Source organism: Excalfactoria chinensis, chromosome 1 (assembly GCF_039878825.1).
Source record: "Excalfactoria chinensis isolate bCotChi1 chromosome 1, bCotChi1.hap2, whole genome shotgun sequence".
NCBI lineage: Eukaryota > Metazoa > Chordata > Aves > Galliformes > Phasianidae > Excalfactoria > Excalfactoria chinensis.
This window is the reverse complement of record NC_092825.1, coordinates 128,925,085-128,952,885: the sequence shown is the minus strand read 5'-3', so window position 1 is coordinate 128,952,885 and position 27,801 is coordinate 128,925,085. Positions and strand designations below refer to the sequence as shown.

General features: G+C 38.9%; 1 protein-coding gene across 1 annotated transcript; it reads right to left on the bottom strand.

Moving 5' to 3' along the window:
- Nucleotides 1–306: 306 nt before the first annotated feature.
- On the bottom strand, nt 307–27,801 carry GCC2 (GRIP and coiled-coil domain containing 2). The gene is made up of 23 exons (XM_072339456.1): nt 27,680–27,801; nt 25,150–25,212; nt 24,363–24,447; nt 23,484–23,551; nt 22,601–22,705; nt 19,392–21,881; nt 18,652–18,721; nt 17,294–17,394; nt 17,114–17,212; nt 16,350–16,469; nt 14,789–14,953; nt 14,320–14,424; nt 13,362–13,524; nt 12,718–12,818; nt 12,530–12,607; nt 12,148–12,285; nt 10,553–10,674; nt 9,043–9,219; nt 7,415–7,632; nt 6,266–6,460; nt 5,169–5,308; nt 3,415–3,616; nt 307–2,530 (listed from the first exon to the last, which is right to left on the bottom strand). The coding sequence occupies exons 1-23, from the start codon at nt 27,683–27,685 to the stop codon at nt 2,460–2,462; spliced, it is 5,082 nt and encodes a 1,693-aa protein (XP_072195557.1). The 5' UTR covers nt 27,686–27,801; the 3' UTR covers nt 307–2,459.

The window sequence follows — 27,801 nt, the reverse complement described above, 5'->3', positions numbered from 1 at the left end:
GTCCAGTCCATATTCTTCTAGTGCCATTTACTGCAAGTGCATATTAAACCTTGATATATTTACTTACATCCGTTTATTGCCACCAAGGTTAAGTTCTGGCAATCTTAGCATCAAAACAGGACTTAGTAGCAGTTATCAAAATATTTTTAACATTAAGACCTTGATCTTCCTTTGTAAAATATACACGGTGATGCAAGAGGTGTCCGCTACGTTTGTAAAGGATGCTGCTTCAGTTTTACTAAGATCAGTAATTGTGCAACTCGGATCTGGGAAGTCAAGAAGCAAGCAGTACTTAGTACAGCCAAAGACAATGTTATTTGCATGCATTTATTCACAGTTCACAATGTTAAATAACCTACAGTTCTGAACGATGTGCATTTAAAAAAGGACCTTGTCACAGATCTCTAGAGGCAGTTGAGCAGACACTGTGCAGAAGGGACTAATTCAGGGCAACTGCAAACTAAGTTTGAACCGAGCTTAAAAAAAAAGTCACTCACGTGCTTCTATTGTTAAAATCGCAGCAGGAGAGTGACTTGCACAGCTTTTTATGTGTATCTGAATTCTCTCCCCCAGCTCCGCTCTAGCATTCTTTGGAGCAACATTAACAAAATCCAGCTGCAAACAAGAGTTAGTATTAAGCAGAGATCTGGAGCGAATCACAGACGTCGAAGATTGAGTTATCGTTTCAAACACAAGTGTAGCCTCATGCTTGCTTACTGCATCTCCAAACTACAGATGCCCTATGCTATCGGTTACCAGTTCCGTGATCTGAAAGTCCACACGGGGCGTTTCATTGGTAGCACAAACCGTGAGGATTCCAGTTAAAGCACATAATGGAAGAAAAATTAATTGTGCTCAAGAGCACAGAAATAAAATAGCTAAAGTCTGTTGAATTTGTCAGTTGTACATGGAAATATATATACATACAGCAAAGAACAATCATAATAAGATGTGCAGTAACTGCTTTTACTAACTGTGCATGCTGACTTGCTGTTCTTGAATCCAGATAAACTTCAGCCCCAAGCGAGGTAATATTAAAGGAATGAGCATCAATATGCAGGGCCTCAACTAAGATGGGCAGGAAAGAAAGAATACTATTTAGAATTGATATGTATGCCAGGAAATGATTCACTGTACGACCGTAGAGAGGGTGTACTAGAGAAGAGAAACAAACCCCCAAGCATTCTGTAGTTGGAGCAGGGTAAAGAAATGACGTATAAGCACTTCAGCAATTTACAAATAAATTAAGATAGTGAAAGGCAGCATGGCCTAGAAAGGGGAAAAGAACAAAAAAGTGTTGTGTTGATTAACAGAAGAAATAGCTCGGTTGCAGAGATTTATTTTCTTAAAAACAACAGTAAAGAAAAAAAAACAACAAATCCCAGCTATTCTGTTGAAGAGCCTGGAACAGAGATTAAATCATCTGTACAAAAGATTTGTGCAAATGTAGTGTGCAAACAGAATTGATAGAAGAATAGAACATCTTCGATCTTCAGGACATTTTAAATGTTACACCTACCGATGGAAGCTCTGTCCTTTCCTTTCAAATGCTACCACAAGGGGTCTGATGTACAATCGCATGATTCCTCCTTTACTATCTTCTATATGACTAAGTATAAATAGAGCCTTTTCATTTAAGTACAGCAATCACTACAGCCGGGTAACATTGAACACACACATCCAACCTCAGGTTAAAAAGCCGCATCTGAAGCCTTTTCTCCTGAAACTTCAGCTCATTTACGACCATTGATTCTTGGGGTACTAACCCAAGACTTCCAAAGATGCCATTAATCACCTCTACAGTACCATGCCCTAGATGTGCCAAACGTTGTATTTTATATAGTTTTAGGCCCCTTTCAGTTTTGTGAACCGCTGCCTTCATATTTTCCATCCAGCAATTCCAAAAGAAAAAAACGTAACTAAGACTAAAAATTTAGTCAAAACAGGAAATCCCTCTTCTGCTCACAACTACCTCACATCTTGTAAGCATCACCAGAGAGGAAATAACTCTTCTAATTCCCTTCAGTGTGCACGAACCATATAGGCTAGCGAGCTGACTAAAATTTGTGAGGAACTGTAAACACTTCAAAATACTTGAAGTCTAGGTATTCCAGTAGCTATATTAGATCAACTATTTTCCTTGACATCGACATTAAAAGACCTGTCACAAGTTTGTCAAATTCTGTTTTAAGCAATTTACAATAAGTTTGTTGCTTCTCATTATACGTCTGCTCATCAGCTTGGACAAGAAGTTCTCTTCGGTCAGAATGCAGCACAGTATAGCCTTTCAGAGCTGACGAGGTGTTCTTCCTTATGAAGAAACTAAAAAGCTGAAAATAATACACAGAAACAAAACCCCACGGTTCAATGTTGAAACACCAGCGGGGGGGTTGTTCTACTTTAGGATTTCTCTTTCTGTAATGGTGGAATGTGTTTAAAGACACAGCGCTTCCCATGTCTCATCGAAGTCCAGACCAGCTGTGAAGATACGAAGCCCACCCAGAGGGCCGTGAGGAACCCTCTTCCTCACCTGGAGGGGGAGAAATACATTTAGTAAGTTTATGAGGCCAGACGTTACGCAATTTGGAAACCTGATCTTCATTTTTCCCTCCTCTGTCAAGTTTTCAAACGCTGCCTTTGTAAATTTGATGAACAGGTAATATTCAGTACTTACACTTTGCAAAAGATGTGTTCGTGGACTTTAATCACTCAGCACACTTTAAAGAAACCATTTGATCATCTTCCTTAAGAAAAACCCAGTCAGTGTTCATTACAATGCCAAGAAAAACACTGAGATGCTATGGGCTTAGTTTACATATAATTTCTCCAAACACAAAGCTTATCATGGAATGGATTGCGTTGTCACTTATTCATGTGCTTTACTTTGCCCGTCTACAATACTTACATATACACACACACACTGTACTTACTCTTTATTCTTTAAGTAATTTTTAAATCAAGTAAAGGTCAGCTGCTAGTAAAGTACTAGAAACTAGCTCATTATTTATATACCTTAAAATGACCATATATTTGCAAGGATTAAGGGAATAAACAAGATACCAGAGTATTTCAAGAGTAGCCAGAACATGATTATACATTATTACAGCTCTTGGGTTAATTTCTTTTTTAAGGCTCAACTACTCCTCCTTCCCTCCCTAGATCTTAAGGTTCTTAAACAGAAAGCATATTTTGCTGAAGAGACTTTTTAAAAGCTACTGAAACTAATATTAGGTCTGCAGTAATGCCTTGAGAGGACCATTTTAATTAACTTTTCAGAACATCTGCCAAGAAAATCATTCATTTATGGGAACCTCTATTTTAAGGTCACTTTGACAGAAATCTTTACTAAAACATATGAACGCATTACATTACAACTTACTACCATTTCATAAGATGCGCCAGAACCCCACCTACCTTGGGCAATTGCAACCAGCTTCCCTTTCTCTTCAGGGCTAAGTTGCAACATGGTGTCTATTACTGGCAGCAGCCTCTCTCTTTCACTTCCTGATTTTAGGAATATGAACTGCAATAGAACGTTCTTCAAATATTCTAGATTAGCCACGGACTTTTCTCTCTCCTGATTTCGTTCCAATCTTCTTATTTCACTTTTAAGAAGCTGCAGATGACAAGGAAAAAATAAATTAATAAAAAGATCACGCGATATTTTTGTGCATCGTGAGACGAACACTTGAAGAAAGGTATTTTGAAGAGCTAAAAGAAAAATTATGCAGCTTGCTTCAAAAAGTATAGCGCACATGCAATGAAGTATTCAAAGCCAGACTGGATGGGGCTTTGAGCAACCTGGTGTAGTGGTAGGTGACCCTGACTACAGCAGGGAGGTTGGAACTAGGTGATCTTAAAGGCCCCTCCTATGATTCTGGACAAAAACCCAATGAAACCTGAACAGCTGATAAAAGAAATATATATATTGATAAAAAATAATTTATTTGGATAAAACTGTACAGTTATTAAAGTGACATATAGGTCACTATATATAAAAGGTGAGTGCTAAATACTCACCTTCAATGATAAGGAGTTCAGAAACTAAATAAGCAACTTGGATCAGAGATTTAACATTATCAGGCATTGAGAAACCATTTATAAAAGAAATATTGGTCTGTTTTTAGAATATGTTAACTCTAATGATGTCTCAAGAAAAATCCTGGAGATGTGATCAAATAAAACCAAATTTTGTTAGTACATATACCCTCTAAACATGCATCTTCTTTTATATTAGGAGAGGTGAAAGGGATTACGATATTGTGGCCAGCAGGTCGAGGGAGGCAATCCTCCCCCTCTTCTCTGCCCTGGTAAGGCCTCATCTGGAGTATTGCGTCCAATTCTAGGCTCCCCCGTACAAAAAAGACAGGGATCTCTTGGAAAGAGTCCAGCAGAGGGCAACAAAGATGGTGAAGGGCCTGGAGCATCTCTCCTATGAAGAAAAGCTAAGTGAACTGGGTCTGTTTAGCCTTGAGAAAAGAAGACTGAGAGGGGACCTGATCCAGGTCTATAAATATCTGAGGTGTGGGGGGCAAGGTGGCAAGGCCAGACTCTTTTCAGCAGTGTGTGGAGACAGGACCAGGGGAAATGGACAGAAACTAGAACATAGGAAGTTCCGCATGAATGTGCACAAGAATTTCTTCATGGTGAGGGTGACGGAGCACTGGAACAGGTTGCCCAGGGAGGTGGTGGAGTCTCCTTCTCTGGAGATATTCAAGACCCGCCTGGACGCCTACCTGTGTGATGTGGTGTAGGGAACCTGCTTTGGCAGGGGGGTTGGACTCCATGATCTCTGGAGGTCCCTTCCAACCCCTATGATCCTATGATTACAAGGAAAGAGACCAATGTTTCCCCTGGAATTTACTGTTCTTAGCTAAATGCAAACACAGTAAAGGCACATTAGCAGATATTAAACTCTGCCCTTTTTTTGTTGCAGTAGTAGCTTTTACTTCCCCTCTTCCCACAGACATGAGAGACTGGGGAAAAAAATCCTCAAGTCAGTTTCAGAAGCAATGCTCTTGTGAATTAAAAACCTCAAGTTACAGTTCTGCATTCCCAAATTTCTATAAATTGCCATTTTCTGGAACATATTCAGTGTTAAACGTTTCATCTAGGAAATATACCATACAAATTACAGCTGTCCACACATTTATTTCATGCCTGCTGACCTTTATTTGCTCCATTAGGATTGCATTGGTTGCTTCTGATTCGCGAAGTAATTCATTCAGGTGATCAGCACTCTTTGTTGTTGTGCTTAGTTTCTCAATCAGTTCATCCTTGGTGAGCTCTGTTTGCCACTGGGATGTTTCTGCAATGAATTGCAAAAGAAAAGGGAAGGAGGAGCTAAAAACACTTGCATCTACTTATATACTAAGATAACATTATGACTTGATTAACGTAGCTTCTAAGATGTACACAGGAAATGAAGTCCATGCAAACTGAGACTGCCAACAGTAATAATTTCTACTGCATGCTTGTTTCATGATTTATTTTTGTATATACACATTTTTAGAACCGATTTGCCAGTCTCCTCATAAGTATACTTGCTTTTAATTTACCCCTCGCTTTCCACTCATAGATGGAGATTTTTCAACAATTCTCCACACAGTATTCAGTAGACTTTCAAAAATATGGTTTGATGGTACCACTTATTTTTCTACTTTTTGGGATCACAGAATGGCTGGGTTGGAAGGATCATGATCAAGGATCATGAAGCTCCAACCCCCCTGCCTGGCAGGACCACCAAACTTCCACATATACTATATCATGTTGCCAAGGGCCCCATCCAACCTCCAGGGATGGGGCATCCACAACCTCCCTGAGCAGCATGTACCAGGACCTCACCACTCTCCTAGTAAAGAACTTCCCCCTAACATCCAACCTAAATGGGATGCTGCTCTTCATGCTGCCTTTCATTTTCCTGAAAACAATATGAATAAGATCTTGTTCTAATAAACCACATTAAGTTCAGCCCTTTATCCTTTCATTAACAAGTGTCCCAAGTACAGACTAGTAATTTTGCACAAAAATTTCTGTACCCATTGACTGACATACTCATCCATCCTCTTCCCTTTAGGAAGTTAAATATATGAGATCCTGTTAATCTGTATTCAAGGAGAAGACTCATACAGAAATTCCAGACAGCGTGTACTCAGGGCACTGATTAAATGTCTGTGCTGCAACTAAAAGCATGAAGAACAGAACATCCTTGTATATTTTGAGGGCACAAACTCCAACGCTTAGAAAAGCCACACGTTCCACCTACCAGGTTTTGTTTCTGGAGAGTTCAGAAGCTGTTCCAGGGATGGTATGTAGGTGCTGGCTGAAGAGACGGACTCAGTGTCTGTTGTTTCCATGCCTTCTCCTTCCTCCCTTGCTATAGCATGCACATCTAGAACAGGAAGGTCCGTGTTTCGCCGTTCTCTTAAGTTCTTTGGTACAGGATTTGAAACAGGTGGACCTGAAAGATACTTACTGATGTTTGTCGTTGAAATAAAATAGATGTGCACCTATGAAATTACTCAAGCTATCTCCAATTGGAAAGCAGTATGTCATCTACAGACTTGAAAGCCAGATACAAGCAAGTAATAGAGCCTTTTACCTCCAGATGACTATTTCAATCAAAGCCAGTTTATAATCTGATCTTAATTAGCAATCTTATTTCAGGGACTAGGGAACATTAATGCATCATACCCTGCAAATGCTGTCGGTTTGATAAGAGTGCCAAGTGCTTTTAATGCAAAACAGAATTAGTTTTTCTTTCAAACAGTCCTGTGGGTGGTGTAAATTCATCTGTTTTAATACTTTCTGTGCTATCCTGCTGCTTCAGTATGCAATCAGTTACTGTAATCCAGCTAAGTAACACATGGAAAGAGCAACTTAAACTGTTACTGTTTCTTGGCAAATATCTGACTGTATCCTAATGAGTAACTACACAGATTTTAAAAAGTAGCCTTTCAGCCGAGCAGTGTCACATTTTACATTAGAAGCAGGGGCAGATAGCGAGTATACCAACAATAAACTGTTAAACACCTTTCAGTTAACTCCTGTGTAGCTTTACCCTTCACACTGGAGGGCGGAGATCCGCGAAGCTATCCAAAATCTGAGACAAACTGATGGGAAGAGCACCAACTATTTACAAAGTGATTTCCACTCTGTCTCACAGTGCAGACACTGAAGAAAACTTACCTGTGATATTGATTCTGGAGGTACAGTAATAATAAAACCTTTACCTGGAATTGGAGGACTGGCATGATTTACTATCAAGTTTCCACAGTAACTTTCTGTTGTATTACTGAACCACATGCTATAACTGTGTTTCCAGTACAATCTCAAGTACAGCGTCAAGTACACAAGTTAATAACCCCCAAGAATGTATAACCCAAGATAACCTGGTTTAATGACCAAAAGTTACCTCTAGTGCTTGGCTCACTCTTGAGTTGGAAAAGCTGAGCTTCTACCCTGGACAGCTGCTGCTGAAGTGTCTCTACTGTCTTCCTGTGTTCTTCTTGCAGGTTCCTGACTTGATCTCTGAAATTGTTCCGGAGAGCTTCATTCTGGGCTGTCAGCTGACTCAAAGCCTGAGCATGCTCTGTTTTCATGACCATATTCTCAGACTGTATCGTGCAGAACCTGAAAACAGTGTAAACACAAAATACAGGAAACATACAACCAAACTCTTTATCCACATTACAAATTTCCCTACAGTTTAAATTAGTTTTCTGTTTTCATATCTTAGAATGTCTGTTTCACTTTTTTTCCTCTTTATCTTTTCCCAGGGCAAATCTAAAGAGTAAAAAAGTAATGTTTAGCATCAACCCTAGGAATGTACTTGGGTTATAAAAGCTTTTGGCTTCTATGTCAGAAGATCAAATTCAGACTTTGGAAAAAAAGAAAAGAAGGAAGTAGAGACAAGCTGTGGTGTGAGCATCTGCTGCGATCTGAGCATTCTTGAACTGAAAACACAACCATTTATCCTCATAACATGCATGTATTTCTTTTCCTTTAACATTTATTTACCAAAGACCCAGGCAGGACTTCTGAAAATATGAATTTCTAAGAAAATAAGTTCAGTTAATTGATTAACTTTAAACTTCAGAACTCAGGGCAAAAGAAGGTGGGATATCCTACATCTTTCTTGGCAAGAAAAATGTCGGTACACCACATCAATTGTTGTGGATTTGGAGGCACTCCAGAAACAAGACAAAATTGTCAGAAGCAATTAAACAAGTGCATGTATGGAAACATCAGGCATAGGACTTGCCCTTATAAGTGTATGAATTTAAATTTAGCCAGTGCAGCAAAGAGCTCGTATTTCTGGCTATGAAAGGAACCTACTGTGGTCTATAGGTGGTTTCCAGAGAAATGCAAAAGGACAGGATTTAGATGATTCCAATGAATCACCATGTGGATATCGGGAAACAGTACAACAGATTATGACAAGGAAATCAACAGTTTATGACTAAACTGATTTCTAGTGAACTCCTCATGAATTTTTGTACCCTAAAAGGAGGCATGGGAAGGTTTTTTGAGAGCTCAATAACCTATTCATGTCATTTGTCAGGAAATTAGACAGATTCAATAGATTCCTTTTGTTTTGAAAGAAGTAGGAAATTATGACTGTGACAAGCATACACTTGAAAAAAAATACCTTCTGTAAAGAAGGTACTTGGTGGATATTTGGATATTAAAATAGCTTATCTTTAGCTACGGTATTTTACTAACAGGATGCAGGTGCATAAAATGTAGTTGAGCAGTCCAGCACAGATGTAGTGCTGAGCTGAAGACAAAAATAGTCAGTAAACCAGCGTGCTTTAAAGAAGTTAGCTTTGCAAATTTTATATGTAACAAGTAGAAAGCTATCAGAAATCTCCTTCTCTCTTATCACCTACTACTTTGTTTTCAGTGCAGATCACTTTTCAAAGTCCCTACAGAGAAAGTTAAAATTACACCCTTTCTTTGGAAATCACTATTTGAAGCCAGCTGCACAACTCGCACTTGAGATTCACACAAAATAAGCCATCTTTCAGCAGCAGAATATACTTTTCACGGAGTTCTGCCTCTTTTGCAACAGTCTCTTGCAGCATCTTATTGTGTCTTTCCAGCAGGGTGTCATGTTCAGACTGCAACGCCTGGAATTCAGCTGTATTCATCTGTAAATTATGCTGAGTCTCTTGTAGCTTAACTTTTAGTTGCTCTATCACCATTTCCAACTGTTCTCTACAAGGGAAAATAAAAGATATGTTTAGAGTTACCTTATTATTATACCAACATTTCTTTATGTAGCCAACCTGAATTTTTTTAAAAATTTACTTCTATATTTAAATTAACTACAGCACCATAACCAAAATAACCTCAGAATGTGACCATAGAAGAAACAATTAGGAAAGATCTGATTGCATTTCAATATAGTTGCAGATGAGTTTAATCACATCCTGCATGAACTGATGGCAAAGTACCAATTGGGGTAGAAGGTGTGACCACTCCTACTTTCTGCTTCAGTTCACTTTGAAACATAACTGAATCACAGAAAGGCCTGGGTTGAAAAGGACCACAATAATCACCTGGTTTCAACCCCCTGATATGTTCAGGACCACCAACCACCAGACCAGGCTGCCCAGAGCCACATCCGGCCTGTGAGATGTATTAAACAAACCAAACAACAGAAAAAACAACAACAAACAAGCCCTCTAACAATACATGAGTCTCCCTCTGGTGGATTTTCAGCAGCATCTTTATGTACCAAGATCTGTGTAAGAAATGACTTTTGATATCTTATGCATAAACATCCAGTCTGCCACCAAGGTCAGCTACCAACCACTTATAAAAATTGCTTACAGAAACTGATCTCTCTCAAAAGAGATTTAGCCTCTTCCTGATGTGAACCTGAATTTATGTGGCTTACAACTACACTTAAACGATCTTCAGGGTTGTTTTTTTTTTTTGCAGAGTAATCTGATTTTTACAAGACTTTCCTTCCAAAGATCAGAAAACTTAAAAGTCTGCTGGAATTGATGACTGAATGGCAGCCAAAGCTTCACCTTCACTACACCACTCCTTCCTGAAAAAGATCCAAGTAAGTTCAGCTGAAAAGAACCAACTGCTCTTTACTTCTCTTAGTTGAAAATAGTGTTTTGCTTCAGTGCTTTACAGTCAGAGAAAATGTCAGGTTTACATAGTTATGCTAGAGAGACTTCCTAATACTTTACTTTTCTCTCTGTCTGAAACAACAGGTAACCTGTGCACATATGTATCTGTCAGAGACAAAGCAAAGAATTACAAACTAGTACAGTATTACTGACAGCTGAGATGTGGTACAAATGATCTTCTATTCAGATGGGTAGAGCTATGGTTAGGAAGTAATGTTAAAGATCAGACAGCTCTATTTTTATACACACACTTCCCCCCCCCCCTTCCCCCAGATCAAATTATCAGAGGCAAATTGCCTCCTTTCTAATATTTGCCACGCTTAAGAAAGAGCTAAATAGTAGAACTCACTAACATTATCAACACAGCCCTTTTTTCTGTATGGATATAAAAATTCTGGCTTTACCTTTCTTGTTTGGCTCCCTCAGTTTCTGTCTGAGAAGCAGATTTATTTTTTTGTTGTTTTAAAACATTATGAACGCGGACTTTGTAGCTCTCAAATTCAGAGGTAACAGATGCCTGTTCAGCCTATGGCAGAGAAAAAAAAAACTCTTAGTAAAGTTATACTATTGACAGTTGCTCACCTATTTGCTCTAAGACAAAATGCATCTTGCACTGAAGAAAACAAAGTCAAATGAAGAGCTGTCAGTTCAATTTCATTCTTTTGAATGAACAATTTAAATGGCATCATGACAGGCCACACTTTTTTAGATCATAATCAAATCAATTATCAATCTAGAAACTCAAATACAACCAAGTCCTTGACATTCAACATCCCAACCTTCAGGAAAAAAAGAACACTTACTAATACAAGAATAATATTCAGCAGATACTCATAAGCAAAGGGTGATGAAGGGGGAAAAACAAAACAAAATAAACCCAGCCTCCTCAGAAAACCTGAGAACTGTGCATAATTTTAAGTCAGCCCAGTAAGGATACAAAGCAAGATATATCATAGCTTCCTGTAAGAGTACTTGCTCTGTCTTCTCTTCCAAACTCAGCTGACACATAAGTTTGTTTCCTCCGGACAGATTACCTCACAACTTAAAGTCCTTTATTGTACAGCATATAGGCAAGAATTATTCCACCTGAGAAATAACACCTCCAAATGCCCATGCTGTGTATTTTTCTAGGAAAAGTCAGGGCAGGTTCTCATTCTTGACTCTTAAAGAAGCTCATGAGTTCACTAGTCATTCTTGACGACTGAAATGCTCCAGTCTCTATGGTGACTGACACTTTTCAGTATCTCTCAGGCAAACCCACTGTCACAGTAACCAGTTTGTCCATTTCACCTTATTAAAATTTAGAAGCTTCCTAGCAGGATACATCATGTTACTTTTCTATCACCTATCATACAACACAGGAGGTAACACGGTGCACTACTGCAATTGGAACAGAACACTCCTATATTCTGAACCTGCCTCTAATGCAAATACCAGGTTCCTAGATTCCAGGCATATCTCACACAGCATGACATTGTCAAAAAGAAGGAATAATAAAAACCTCAGCAACAGTGTCAGCTCCAGCTGTAGCTCAGCTGTTAATTGAGAAGCTGCTCGTAGAACAGCATATTAAAAAATGATCACAAATGTTTCTCAGCTTTAAAAAAAAAACATGGTAACTATTTTTACGAGGAGCAAATGATTTTCTTCCCTCCTTTTCTTCAGACAGAAGTGATTACTTTTCTTTTCTCTCCATTTTGATGTCGATTGTCTTAAGTGAACTGTGAACAGCTGTCCACTGCTACAAGCTTTTTACCATTGGTAATATAAAGACTGCAGTCCAGACATTCTACCACAAGTGCTTCATGACCACCAGGACAGATCAGCTTGTCTTCTACACCACCACACAAACACACTAAGCACTGAGGTATTCCCAATTCCTAACAGACAAGATGATAACAGCAAAAGATCTTCAAAGCATTTTTAAGAGATGCTGACAGAACCTGAAGTGCAGTAAATCTGCTTTCTAAAGTTGAAGACACAGCTTGCATCAAAATACCTGTGCTGCTCTACATTCTTCTTGCAAAGTTGCAATTTTCTGCTGGTAAGCACTCAATGTACGCTGGTGCTGCTCTGAAGAAGTTCGTAGATGTTCCTGGACTTTATGCTTTTCTGACGTTAGTGCAGCTACTTGAATCTGAAAAAAAGATATATCAGTTGAAAACGTGGTCGCTAAATATAACAAACTTTTTCCCTCCCTTCCAGTGGAATATGCCACAGACCCCATTGGATTGTACTACAGTAATTCCTGCACAAGATAAGTGAATATGAATTTAAATCTAATAAAAACAAAAGAAAGAGTTGCAACAAACTACACCCTTAATGCTTAAGTAAGAAATTCTAACATAACTTCAGTATACTAACAAAGTGAAGATTCTTGCCTTAAAGGCTTCCACTTGTTGCTGACTGGCTTCCAGTTCTCCTTTTAATGATGCCTGCAACATCAGATGGTCATTCTCCTGCATGACAGAAGTATCTGGTTAATTGCAACTTAGTAATTCAGATACCAGCTCAGTTTTAAAAGTTAGTTGAAAACCTGAAGTATACAGTCACTGATTTGTGGACTTACAGCTTGTTTTGAATCAGCCAATTCTTTTTTGGTTTTCACCAGGAGTTGTTTTATCTTGGCATTTCTTTCCTCATCCTGTTGCATTGTTGACTGAAGTGACCCTAATGCAGAAAACAGCAGTTATAGGTGAAGGAAACCTTCCCTCCTATCTTTTCTTAAGCATAATAGAAAATATTCAAACAAATTCTGACAGATCTCTTAAAAGCTGCAAACTTAGATAGCTTACACTAACTTTAGTGTATGACTTCCATATCATAAATATGTTCTAATAAAAGAAATTGTTTTCAGATTTATACTGCAGGATAGGAAGAAACGAAACTTTTAACTGCAAGCAGGCTGGTAGCGTTTTGTAGATGCAGTATGTCAGACTGAAAACGCTTTGCAATCGCTTCCTTTCAGAACACATGTCTAAGTTAACAAGGTAAGAAGCAGTTTATCAGGCAGGCTATTTGGCTCTTCGTTGAATATTACATCAAGTGACTGTCGACTATAAAGCGAACCTTTTACTTAGTGTTCTCTAAAAACCTTCCTCTCACTCATCAGCTTGAAAAAATGTTTTTCAATTCATTTTTATTATTTTTTAATATATATATGTTTACAGTTACTACTAACTATGATATGTCTGTTGCTTATAGTTTACTCACTTATTTCTTCCTGTAGGGTCTCTTGTTTTTGTTTCTGAATCCCCGTCTCTTGCTCAAGATCCTCTATTCTACTATCTTTATCAGTAATCTTCTGATTAAGTTCTTTTACCAGCTTTTCGTAATCAGCTATCTCCATATCCATCAGTGTACTCTTCTGAGCATCCTGCAAATTATACACAAAGGAGTTACAGCTTAAACCTGCCTTGGTTGCTAAGAATCCCTTTCTCCTCAATCCTGAAATAAAGAATTAAAGGAAGATCTATCTAATCTAAAAAAAAAAAAAAAGTTTATAACCATGTATATCAACAAGCAACATCCACCCATCAGGTTTCCATAATCCTCAGCAAATTACTTTCAAATGAGGACCAAAAGCTTAAGAACTCTGTTGACACTTTTAACAATTACCAGAGGGTATCTTGCAGGTATTTGTTTCTCTGCTCCTCACAAAGGCAACTTCTGAATAGCGCACCATACCAATACTCCAGACAACTGCATGTGTGCCTCCGGTGGCGCACAGTGGAAGAAGTGCCGCTTGCAACACCGGAGACCCGGGTTCAAATCCCCCCTGTGGCGCAAGTGGTAGAAGCGCTGCTCTGCTACACTAGAGGGCTTGAATCCCAGGGGTTGGACTCGATGATCTCTAAGGTCCCTTCCAACTCGCACGATACTATGATATTTCTATTTCTAGTCATGACAGCCTGTGTAACCCAAGCTAAAAACAAAACCACCACCACCATCAAAAAAACACCCCAAAACAACCAACTGACATATTCCTCCTCATCAAATACCCCCCTCAAGAAGTACACATCATCCTTCTGAAGTAAAATGAGTCAAAACCTGTGTTTCTGCTTTGGCATACCTTAGGTTTTAAGGTCCTCAGAACAGAAAGGGAAACCTTAGATATAATCACAAGGGACAAAATCTTTGGTGGTCTCTTAAACACACACAATTACTCTACCTTTTTGGCCAACTCTAGCTCTTGCATAATTTTTTGCAGATACTTCTTTTCCTTCTGAAGTTGCATCTGAAGCTCTTCCAGCTCTCGGAGCGTACCACTATGTTCCTGAAATTTAAATACTTTTCAACTGTGGAGTGATTTCAAAATAGAGTCAGCAGAGTAGACATATTTACACACAGGTGCCTGCTCACTTAGATTGTACAAAGACAAGATTCTTCACTAAGACACTGAGAGTCAAAGAAAACCTCACAAGATTATGAGCTGGTTTGCATATCTACTGTAAGCAATGGCAGCCTTGAAAAAAATCTTTTAATGAACAGACTAGGCCTTCAAAAAACACCAAGTGAAGTAAGAAGAAGAAAAAGCATGGAGCTTGACTATAACAACTATGGTTTATAAAAACTCTTCCAGAAGTCACATCATTGAGTAATGCTTCAACCAATTTATCAGCTGTACATAGTATTATTACCTTTATTTTCTGTTCTTTTAGAAGCTTTTCAGCTTCCAGTTCTTTTTCAGCCTTCGCCTTGACCTTCTGTAGCTCCAGTATCTGAGCTTCTAGCAGCTTAGAATTACACTGCAGTGTTTCGACGCGAGCCAGTAGATCTTCATTAGCAGAATGAAGCTGATCATACTAAAATGATCACAGTGGGAAGATAACAACATAAGCTGAATTTGCATTTGACTTTGATAAATAAAATACCATCTACATTTAAAAAAATACACACTGATTTTCATCAGATTCTCTTGTAAACAGTACTCCTACTGATAGCAGTATAAACCACTGTCCACCTTGTTCTGAATCAGATTGAGAAACAGGTTAAAAGAATCAAACTGTACTGGTGTGTTTATTTTGTTCAGAGTTCATAAACACAGCTTACTGTAAGATGGCTAGAAGCGTTAGAAGTCTGAGAAAAAAAAGAAAACCAAAAGAACAAAACCCAACCCTTTACTGCTCTCTGCTAGAATAATTTGTCTCAAACAATAATACATGAGGTTTAAGTACTCGATTGCCCCATTTCAAGTACGGTTATATTTACAAAGAAAGCATCAACCTATTAATCCCTAAAAAAATCCTTCAACAGCAGCACCATGGAGCCTTCAAGGATATCACATCAGTATATACAGTAAGAACTCCTCCTGTGTGCAGGCTATTGTAGGAATACTTTAACAGATCTAACATCTTCGGTATTTTCAGCTCCCTCTATCATGCAGGTTAAGAATGAAGTGAAAGAAGCTGGCAATGAATAACCTTGACAATTTATAAAATGTTTCGTAACAACTTGAAAAAAGTCAATCCCTGCACAATCAGCAGAGTGTATTTTATTATTTATCATTTCTTTCTGTGCTATTCACTATTACTTTCTCTTTTAAGAAAAAGGTGGCGTAGGTTGATCTTCAGTGTAATTATATATGGGACCTGAGAGTTTAAACTCTGAAACCCCAGCCCATTTCAGCTAGTTTTTGCAGAATGCATCTCACAGCTGTTTAATTACCATCTTAGACTTCTGAATGCCACTACGGTATTCAGCAACACATCTTCAAGTCTAGTTCTTGTGAAAGATGCAAAGAACCAAAATCAATCACCACAGTTAATTCTGGTTCTTTAAACGTTCTGTTGGTGAAATAACAGAGGCACTTTTTGTTTAAGAAAGTGAAGGAAAAAAACACTAAGTTCACTGTACTTCATGGCAAGTATGAGCATCGAGTCAGATAAACAGTACAAGTTTAATACTTTATGATTTTTCTTTGTTTTATCTGATACTTGCAACAGAGTTGATCACCTGCCTTCTTCTGTGAGCTGGCCTGGGGTAAATTAAACTCTATCTAGAAGGCAAATCATTCTAGGGATCTGTAACTACCTCACAGCCCATATAGGCATCAGGTGGTAAGCAAAACTGAATTTCAAGTAACTATACAGAATACACTGGGGTTATGAGACCGAATATGTTACTAATCACATGAAAAAATCTTACATTAAAATAATTGTTGCTTTAATGATCAATATCTCACACACATATACAACTGACCTGCTGGGATGACGCCTGTAGTTGTCTTGTGAGGTCATCTATCTGACGTTCAAGGCTATTTGCTCTGCCTTTTTCAGAATCCAGCTCTTCTCCTTGTTTATCATATTCCATCAGAAGATTCTTAACACAAGCACATACAAACTTTAAATTTTATTATATACATTGCTTGTCTCAAGCACATTCAGAACCCCAGATACTTACTATCCTCCTGATAATTAAGCACATGAGATGTTTTAATGCAGCATCAGAAATCTCAAAATGAAACTAAAGTTCCATTACAAGTTCTGAGACAAATAATTTTGCATTTACTCTTGGTAAAGCCTTGCTGACTGTCCCCACCTACCTGTTTCTCAGTCATGTGCCCAGAGAGGTACACCCAAGAGGACCTGCTCCCAGGGAACTGTTCGCTTTTCTCTTTATCACTCAAAGGTTCTTCTGTAATTCTTAGATTATGTAGGTTTAAGAATTTGTAAGAACGGATTTGTTTCAGCAACTGCATCTAACAGATATGATGCCAGATTTACGAGGAGGTTTAAAAATATCACCCAGGAGAAAGGAATTGACTTGTTTTCTTCTGACAGCAGCCACACAGTTCTGTTACTAGAACCTTACACTCCTGATTTGGGACTTAACTGCACAGGCACAATTTCTTTTACCAAGCACACTTGTGCAGGTAAATAATAAAAAATAACTGGGCTGGGATTCAAAAACAAAATATTTTTCTCCGACAGTTAACTGCCTTTTATAGCTAGCACTACTCCTACCTTATAACTTTCAGCTCCTTGAATGACATCCTTCATTGAAGCAGACAGCTGATCTTTTTCTGATCGAACCACCTCCAATTCTTCCCTCAGAGTCTGCGCCTTATTACAAGGAAAGCACATGTCATTAAAACAGACTCCCATATGCAGGACGTTCTTCACGTTAAGAAGCAATTAAGGTACCTCCTTCCGGCTGGTATCTAATTCTTTCTTTGCTCTCACAGCAACAGCCTTCATTTTATTTAGCTTCTCTCCCTTTTCTGCAGATTCTTTTTCTAGTCTTCCTAAAATAAATAAATAAGAAAGTGAATAAATACATCTCCTGAGGAAACAAAATTCACTTACAACACAAAAGCCACTTTGAAATAAGACAAAATACAAAGCAGTAGAGATATTAAAAGGCCTCAAGAAGTTAAGCCTTTCAATTCACTTTGAAGCTACAACATCCAGTCTCACAGATCATTCAGGGAAACTCTTTCCCTCTTCCTAAAACTTCAGCTACACTTTACAGTAAAGCCACATTCCTGTGTACTTCTACAGACAGAGGCAGCCCAAAATCCTGGCCTGCATCAAAAGAGGTGTGACCAGCAGGTGAAGGGGGTGATTCTCCCTCTCTTCTTTACAATTGTGAAAGTGCACCTGAAGCATGGCATCAAAGCCTGGGCTTCCCTGAACAAGAAAGACATATTGCTGCTGGAGGAGGTCCAGAGGAAGGCCAGTCAAAGGGCTGGAGCACCCCTTGTACTAAGATAAGCTGAGGGACAGGAGCTTGTTCATCCTGGAGGAGGCTCAAGAAAGACTTTATAGCAGCCATTCAGTATTCAAATAGGTCTTATAAAAAAGGTGGAGAGTGACTTTTTACAAAGGTGGTGACAGAACAAAGGGGAATGGTTTTAGTCTAAAAGAGGGAAAATTAGTATTAGATGTTAGGAGGAAATTCTTTACTCAGAGACTGGTGAGGTGCTGGCGCAGCTGCTCAGAGAAGCTGTGGTGCCCCATCCCTGGAGGCACTCGAGGCCAGGTTGGATGGGGCCCTGGGGAGCTGAGCTGGTGAGGGGCAGCCCTGCCCACAGCAGGGGTTGGGGCTGGGTGGGCTGTGAGCTCCCTTCCAACCCAAATTGTTCTGTGATTTTATGACATAGCAATAGCAACTAGAATAATTTTCTTCCTCGTGTGTCGTGGTGACTGCAGTGAGGCAACAGCACACTCAGCAAAATGCTTTCTCTCTCTTGGCTGCCTTAAGGATTTTTATTGGCAATTATTTTTCCCTGGTTTAAAAAGACATCTAATATACTGCTTATACCTAAATGTACTCAGGATGAAAATATAGAAAAATATTAATGTTAGAAAATTTAGGTCTGCTATCATTTTGAACATCTGATAGGATAAATACTGAATGAAACGTCACTGTTATCCTACTTCCCCACCTTCCTAGGCTTATAGGAAAAACACTCTCACTATGCAGAGGAAAAAAAAAACCAACAAGTTAAACAATCCAAATAACTTGCGTTTACATAGAAGACAATAGCTAAGATTGATACCAATTTTTTCCTGAAGCTCTGCAAGTGAAGACTGTTCATCATTTTTCTCAGTCAGTGTCTCCATTACAGTCTGTATTATAAAGAAAGATACAAGTAGTATTACAAAAAATCTGTGGTACGTTTTCAACAAGTCATTATCAGTTGCAGCTGCAAGTTGGACTATGTCTACTTTATGTGCAATTTTGCATTAGCTTGGTCATGGGTAAATAGGTAAATGGAAAACACTCTAAGTTTTCAACAGCTGATTTCCATCCTAACAAAGGACAAATTAAAAAAAGGAAGACCATTAACTCTGACCAGCTGTCAGCTTTACAAATCCATGAATATTCGAGGACCTGAAATTAGGTGCAGCTAACTAGTGTAGATCAAGTAGTTTTGAGATGGAACCATAAGAAGTTAGAGGTGAAAGATTACTAGCTCAGTTAGTCCAAGTTAAACCATCATGTGGAGTGATACCAATAAGAAAAAGGTTCAAGTAGAAGCAACTTCAGTCATAACTAAAAGAAATCATAAGATATTTTGTTGCATTTTAAAAAAAAGAACAACAACAAAAAAACCCTTTACTGTATGGAGGGAGGGGAATCTGAGGTGTTTGACATCTCAGAACCGTGCTTTCTGAAAAAGGAAACTCACTTTGAGGCCAAGGAAAAGAAAATAAAGAGAGAATGAAAGTATTTTTTGAACCTTAATTCTGAAGACTTTAGAGGTTTAGTCTGTATACTTCAATAACAAAATATAACCTTTAGAGAACTCAGTTCGTCTTTCACATTTCTAAGTTCAGTTTCCTTTTGTTCCAGAATGAAATTTAAGTCTTCTTGAGCTTTGGATCCTTTTTGCTGTTCCTTTATTTGGCTTTCATAAAAAGCAAGTTTTTCAGACATCTCTTCAATCTTAGCTAATAGATCTTCATTTTCAATTGTTGCTTTTTCACCAGCATTCTTCAGCTCCTGGATATCATGTTGTAGAGCCTCTTTTTCAGACAATACTTCTTCCAACTCTCCTTTCAAAAGATCTTTTTCTCTTCCCAAATCCTGCATCAGGGATTTGTGTTCTGTATATTGAGTTGTGTTTTCTTCCTCTAGTCTCTCAATTTCTCTCTGCAAATGTAGAACTTTCTCCTCATTCTGCAGAGCAAAGCACTGCTTTTCTTTCATTTTTATCAAGTGCTCATTTGCAATTTGTAGTAAACTGAGAAAATCACATTCCTCATTAGAGTCAGAAATGCTGTACCCCACTTGATCAAGTATGTGGTACAGCTGAGTCCTTACAAGGGATTTGTGAGCTTGTTCACTTTCAAGTAATGATGATATACGGTCTTTTTCTGCAGTCATCATTTCTAGTTTCTTCTCTAAGTCCTCAGACTGCTCTTTTAATACTAGCCAGCCATCTTTTTCAAACCTTATTTTTTCCAGCTCTTTACTTAATTCCTCTTTTTCCTGAACAATTTTCTTATTTTCCTCTCGAAGATCAGATACTTCAGATGTAAGGCTCTCTCGTTCACGCACCAGAGCGTCAATCTGATTTTCCAATTGCTCTAGCATTTCAGTGTTTTCATTCTTACCAATTAAAGCATCATTCAATCTCTCTGTTACTTCCTCCAGCTTTTTCTTCAGATCACTATTACACTGGTTAACAATATCTATCTCTTGTTGAAGTTTCTGAACTTTTTCTTGTTCTTGCTTGCACTTTTCCTGAACAGCTTCTCTCTCTTCATCTGAGCTTTTTACTTCATTTAAAATATCCTTGTTTTGCTCGGTAAGAGCAGTTATCTTTTCTTCCAGTTCCTTAATAGAAGCCTCTTTTTGGTGAACACAGCTTGTTATTGTGTCATTTTCCTCCTGAAGACCAACAATTTTACATTTAAGTTCTTCTATCTCTAGCTGATAAGAAGACAACTTCTGTGTTTCCGCCTGGAGGCTATTCACAGTTTCAAGAAGAACATCCTTCTCATTGAAAGCAGCCCGGAGTTTCTGTTGCAGTTCACTGACATCAGAAGCTTGCTGTTGTTTCATTGATTCAAACTGCTGGCTGATCTTTCCAGCAGATTCTCCTAACTCAGCCTGTATTGTTTCCAGAGTTTCTCTCAAGCTATTGTAACTGAGCTCCGCATCTTCCTTCTCCCGAGTTAGCTTTTCAAGCTGATCTTTAAGTTCCTGCATTTCAAACACTAATGCCATTTTTTCTTTTTCGGAACTAGATAATAATGTTTTATTTAGCTCAGAAATTTCTCTTTCATGTTGCTCCCTCAAATTCTGAGTTTCCAGTTTATGCTCTTCTTCCGTGGATTCCAAGTGGTGTCTTGCTGCTTGAAGCTCCAATTTTAGTTTTTCAATCACACAGCAGTAGTCTTCCTTAATAAGCTGCAATTCATTTATCTTAAAATCCAAGTCTTCCCTCTCATGAAAATACTCATCTTTTATGCGATGGATTTCCTCCTCCAGTTTTAGTTTAACATTACTCATATAAGTTAGCTCATCCTTTAAAATACTATGTTGAGACTGCAGATCACGTAAGCTACACTCCAGGTGTCTAATTTTTTCTTCCATTTTTGCTTCTACACAAGGCCCTTCCTGCATATCTAAGACATCTACCTTGTCTTCTGTACTTTTGTTTAAGCCTTGTCTTAGCTGCTCAAAGTCATGCTCATGCTGCTCAGTATGACCATATGCTTCATCTTTCACATTTTTCTCTTTTATTAAGTCTGCCTCTGCCAAATCATGTTGTAACTGATTTATCTGAATTTGCTTTTCTTTGTTTTCTTCATAAGATATTTCTATGTGATGCATCAGTTCTGACACCTCTTCCTGATGGGCAATTTTTAATTGCTTAAGCTCTTCACTCAGACTACTGATTTCATTGTGGTAACACTGAGAGTTGCTTTTAATAGTTTCTTGCAGAGTTGCAATTTCTTGGTTTTTGTCATCATTCACAGTTTCCAACTGCTTGTTCAAGCACGAGATTTGCTCCTCGTAAGTAGATTTAATTTTTTGGACATAATCTTGTAATCTTTTAACTTCTTCTTGATTATCACTACAACATTCAATCTGTTCCACCAGCTCCATTTGTTTCTTCTCTTTCTCTTCTAATTCTGCTTTCAGCTTTGTTAAGTCCTCATTGTATTTGGATTGTGCATTTATTAATTCATTCTTCAGGGCTTTTATTTCTTCCACATAGTCAGTATTCGATTGCTCCAGTTGCTTCTGCAATTCTTCCGTCTTAGCCACTGCAGCCTAAAGAAACATACAAGTTATTAAATACTGATAACTTAGCAGACATAGCTTCCTAAGAAACTGTTTATCACAATAAACTAGAAGATTTAGGAGTCTTTATGTTTAAAAATTGCTATAGTTTTTAAATAGTCAGCTATTTTACAGCAACTTAGTTCACAAGACTTGGCAGAGAGTACACGGTAGCCTGCTCGTAAATAAAAACACAACAAAAACTCATGAAATAGTCATGATAAATTTCAGCTTTGGCAACTACTATGATCACGTATTAAAGACAAAGCCACTTTTATCACATCACACTCAAGTAGCCAGTATATGGAACTATTCATCAATTCTGTGGGACTAACTCTTCACTTTTTTACTGATGTGATTCCCATGACTTAGCTCACAGGCTGCTTTCAAGTGTATGTGAATGTAAAACCTCATGTTTTCCATAAAAAGGCAGTGGATTAACTGGAGGCATCACATATCTAGGCTACTAATTCTTTTTGAATAGTTGTTGATCTAAACAAAACATACAGAAATACTTCATTTAATGCCACTCTAATTAAAACAATAACTTAAGAGTCCAGAGAGAAAATCTGCTTCACATATGAAGCCTCTTGGTCTTTTAAGGTGCAACAGAACACATGTGAGTGAAGAAAAAATAAAAGTGAAACATAAACAAAACTACAGCATAAACATTCTGAAATACTTTAGTAATGTTCTATTTGTTTCAGTACCTCCGCTTCTTGCTTTCTTTGAAGATTTTCTTTTTTCAGAGCTACACACTGTTGCTGACTTTCAGCTTTTTCCAGAAGTACAACATCCAGTCTTTCTGTGAGAGCCTAATTTTAAGAACAGAAATGTTATTGGAAAAAAAGAGTTCTCTTAACAACGGAAACTTGGATGGTTCTTGCAAAGCAATAGAAACATGTGCACTGGTCAAGTCTGTTTGATTTTTTAACAATGTAGACTAAACTGATCTTACTTTCAGCCCAAATGCAACAGATAGAGAACAGGTATACTAGTACATGGATGTTGAATAATATGTTTTTTCTTATCAGCTCCTTTACTGCCTTCTGAAGAAATCTCCATCCAAATTATTAAAAGAACAGTTTTCTAGTAGATAAAGTCTTCCTCATTGCCAACTTTCATGTGCTGTCTATAACCCTTACTATGAGGTAGTTGCCCTTGCCGCTAAACACATTTTCAGTTATTTTCCTAGAAGTATTTGTGACTTGTGTGACCTTTAATTCCGTCTTTTTGATCTTACCAAATTACTGTCTCTAAAGTTTTCTAAATTGTAACATCTTTCCACAACTGTCATTCTGAGGGGAACAAAAACCTGCCTAACCTATTACCGATGGACAAAGTCATGCAGAGGAAAATGTATTCTTACATACAGATGGTCAAAGAACTCTTATCCGAAAAAAGTGAAGTAGGGGCGTAGGGTATGAAGGAAAAAAAATGAGAGTGTAGGAAAAAAGAGATTTTAAGTAGTATCCTGAATTCCCACAGACAGATCATGTTGGATTTGAATAAGTTTTACAACTGTTCACTATACACCACTATTTCTGTACATTTATTTCAGCAATGCGTTAGAAACCCCTTGTGGATTCTTACCTGAATAATATCATCAGCTCCTCCAGTAGCTGGTTTAGACCTGAGTTCTTCAATTTCTCTCTCCAGTTCTTAAAAAAAATAATTGTAAAGAAATTTCACAGCAAGCATTGATTTGAAGAATTGATGCTTCACAGTGTCAAGCTACTAGTAAAGCCAAAACCTAACACCATTCCTATTCAAATTAGAGTTGACTTATTTCAACAATTCTCATCTGTTGTTGAGGAATACCAAGGACTAAAGAAAATAGAGTAAGCATTCAGCACTGCTTCTCTGGTGCTGATATTCAGCATGACTTTACGAAGAAGCAAAGCTTCCTTGTTTGGGTGGAGAGGCAACAAACAGAAAGATTTTGGACAATTTTCTGACCTTCTATTTCAAGACCAATTTAAGCCAAAGAAAAGATACCCACATTATCTCTTCCCTAGTTCTCTAAAAATAGGCAACAGATAGAAGAACAAGATCTTATGAATAACCTCAGTGAAGAAAAGCCTAGTACAGCCCATCCCTATCACTGTTTTGTTGGGCAGCTACCAGCAGTCAGCTGACTGTAACTCCAAACGAGGCGATGCAACACTAGTGCACTAAATGAAAAGTAAAAGCAGAGAGGTGGGGAACAGCATATGTGAGCACAGATAAATATACAATGCTTTTAGTTATTAACACAAAATTTCATTTTATCCGTTCAAGGATTTCCTGTCCCAAGAAGCAAATGATCAAATATTAAGATAAGCTAGCATTTGCAAAGAAACCACAGCACTCCTCCACAGGAGTGTGCAAAACCTAATAGAAATGCACTGTCCTCCCATCTGCAGTACAATAGGGAAAGTTGAGATAGTACCGAGCATTAAGATGGAAATTATTTCCACTCCAATAAGGTACCTGTACATCTTGACTTCACTTTCTGTATAAGCATCATTTGCTTTTTTGCAAACTTGATGAGATCTTCTTTGGGCAATGTGTCCAGCTGTTAAAAAAAATAAAAGTACATAATACAGAAACCCAATTCCTCTAATGCAGAGGTAAACAGAAAACAAGTCATTCCAATATCTGACTTCCAATAAGTGAAATCTTAGAATGGGAATTTGTTCTAGCATGCTCTAGGACAGCAACAGGCCAAGGTACTGCAGTTATCCAGTTCTATCATTCCAAGTGCAACAGTGAGGACTACTCTTAGTTCTGTGCTTCTGAAATCTTTCTAGAGCACACAACTGGGAAGCATCAGTGAGAAAAAAGAACTCACTTGGGAAGGGTTGCACTTCAGAACACAGGCTAAGGTGTTGGAAGTAATATAACTTGAACAATGTTTTAAACGTGGTACACTGACCTAATGTCAACATTAAACAATTTCTGTCCAGAACATGGAAAGAAGTCTGTGTACGTTATGAAATATATTACTATCAGAGGTTAATAAAGATACACAACTATCAGAGCTACTAAATAATGTCAGTTATTATGATGTAAAGTAAACATATCAGTAATGGAACTGTTACATGCTTTCCAAAATGTCTTAGCCTACTGTTTATATATCAACTTCTGAAGAAGCCTAGAAGCCTGGAAATTGCTTAAAAATACCCTTATTTCTTTCTGTTGATCGTAGTTAGAATGATAAGCTGTAACCCTCTCCACCACTGCTATTCAAATAAATCACTTTGCAAGGCATAATTACCTTTGATTTGCCTGATCCTGGTGTGGCAGGGGATGCCACCATCTCTTGTCCTCCATCTTGTACCTACAACAAAATAAAGATAATACAGAATCACAGAATTGTAGGGGTTGGGAGGGACCTCTAGAGATCATCGAGTCCAACCCCCCTGCCAAAGCAGGCTCCCTACATCACAGCTATTAAAAAAATGCACAAACAAATAAAGCTCGTAGTGTATCAGCAGTTAAAACAAGTGTTGGGAACCTCTGAACAAAATATCTCCCCCAGTTATGTTACTGTTTCTTTAAAACATTGGTGATCCCTAAAAGTTTAGGTCTGAAAACATGTTTTAAATGGGTCTACATCCTGGACTCTCTATTTCTAACATTTTTATGTATAACGCTTTACTATAAACTTCCACAGATTTATTCTGTGACACTCTATGCTATTTTAGAGTAAGTTTACAAGATATGCTTATCAGTACTTGGGAATGTAAAAATAGGATAGAGAAAAGGGAAAGTGAACTGACACTTCCAGTACATGAATTTAGTACATGAATGAAAATCTGCATTTCAGGCTTTAAGCTTTATCCTGTGTTTTCTCCTGTGCTAGGGAGTGAGTAGAGGTCTATATATACACACACTCCCTTACTTCTATTTTGCTACACTCTTTATTCTGAGATAAAAAACAACACAACAAACAACTCATAATACAAATTTAGGCAAACTAACAGGATTTAAATGTTAATTTAATGGATAATCGCTGACTAACAATTTTGAGAAACGAGCTCAGAGAGGTAACAGGAAAAACTCAACCTAGAAATACCAGTTCAAGTACAGACCAAGGACAAGAACAGTTACAGTTAACTCTCTGGAACACGTGAGCTAGGGTTTTTTTGAGAAGATAAAAGGGAACCTGCTAGAAAATAATATGCCTGTCCAACACAAACGCAGCATTTATGAAAGAAAGCTATAAATAAATTTGTAGTCCAAATTTTCTTGGCACACAGACCTTTGTAAACATTTACATTCTTAACATTTCAGCACTGTTATTAGTTCAATGCCACCACTACAAGCAGTTTACTTACACAGTAGGATTAGGTCTAACACATTGGATGTACTGCTTTAAGAAAAACTGTAGCACATCTCTCTATACTGCAGTAAGGACAGGATCTATGTTACTTTTATGCCACTTGAAGGTAGCATGCACAGAGGCAGCAATGTATCACGTAGTTAGAATCCAGTTTTGCTGTTCTGGGAACAGATTCTACAAGCAACTCATGTACAGGGCTTCATTTGTTTGAACTGTAGGAAAAACGAGGAAGACGACTACTGAAAAACCCTACTTTTGACAGACTGGGTGTGCCCAAGCTGTGTGCCAACACATAGCACACTTCCAAGGACAACACTGAATCCTGTAAGAATTCTCAAGTTCCTGTTCTGTCATGACGAAACCAGGCTATGCTTCCACACTTGGCTGATCATGTACATGTATATTTAAGGCCTTCCTTGTCTATACTAAGGTGTCTTCAAGCCACAGTTTAGCATGCTCTCCGCATTTTAATAGCTACCTACCCCCTTACAGTTTTAAATGGAGACAGGGGAGGTTTAGGTTAGATATTAGGAGGAAGTTTTTCACACAGATGGCGGTGATGCACTAGAATAGGTTGCCCAAGGAGGCTGTAGATGCCCCATCCCTGGAGGCATTCAAGTCCAGGCTGGATGTGGCTCTGGGCAGCCTGGTCTGGTGGTTGGCAATCCTGCACATAGCAGGAGGTTGAAACCAGATGAGCATTGTGGTCCTTTTCAACCGGGGCTATTCTATGAGTCTGTGATAAGTAAGCACACTCTTCTACTGCTGGCCAGGCCTTCTGTTAAGCTGTGCTGTAACCTGCAGCACTGACGACCAACCTGAGCAGAGATCTGGCACTACCGACACCAGCCAGAGGGAATTACTCCAAAACACGTCCCGAACGGTGACCACCTCAGCAGAGGTGCAGCCTGAACACACTCAGCTCAGTAACCACAGGCAGGGCTCATTTCACGAGCAGCGTTTGAACTCGTTGACGCTGCCTTGCATTCATTTCGGCGGTTAAAGAAGCCACACGAGGTACAAGTACAGAAGCCGGACTCGAAGATCCTTACGGGTCCTTTCCAACTCGGGATGTTCTGATTCTATACAGCTCACTTGCCCGGCAGGCACTGGGCAGCTGACGCACAATTAACACACGGGGTCACCTCAGTAACGCTCGTGAAGAGCGTTAAAGAGCGACGTCTGCGCCCTCACAACAGCACCGCTCGTCACCTGAGCGCGCTTCCCGTCAGCCAGCCCCGACCGGCCTCCGCCAGCCCCGCACGCAGCACGGCTCCCCACTTCCAGCCACAAGAGCCGGTCACCCCCAGACGCCTCCCCCAGCGCCCGCAGATCCCAGCAGCCCCTCTCCACCCCCACCCCCTCCCCGTGGTAGCTGAGGGCTGCGCGCCCACAGACGCGGCCCGAAATCACGCGCAAGGGCCAGGTAACGGCCCCCCGACGACGGCCGCCCGCCCGTTACCTCCATGGCGGAGCCGGCTCGCCGCTGACGCGGAGGGACGGCGGCAGCCCTGACGGCACCGCTACCCCCGCGCCGCCGCTTCCGCCTTCGTCATCCCCGCACGCCGCTAACGCAGCGCCCCC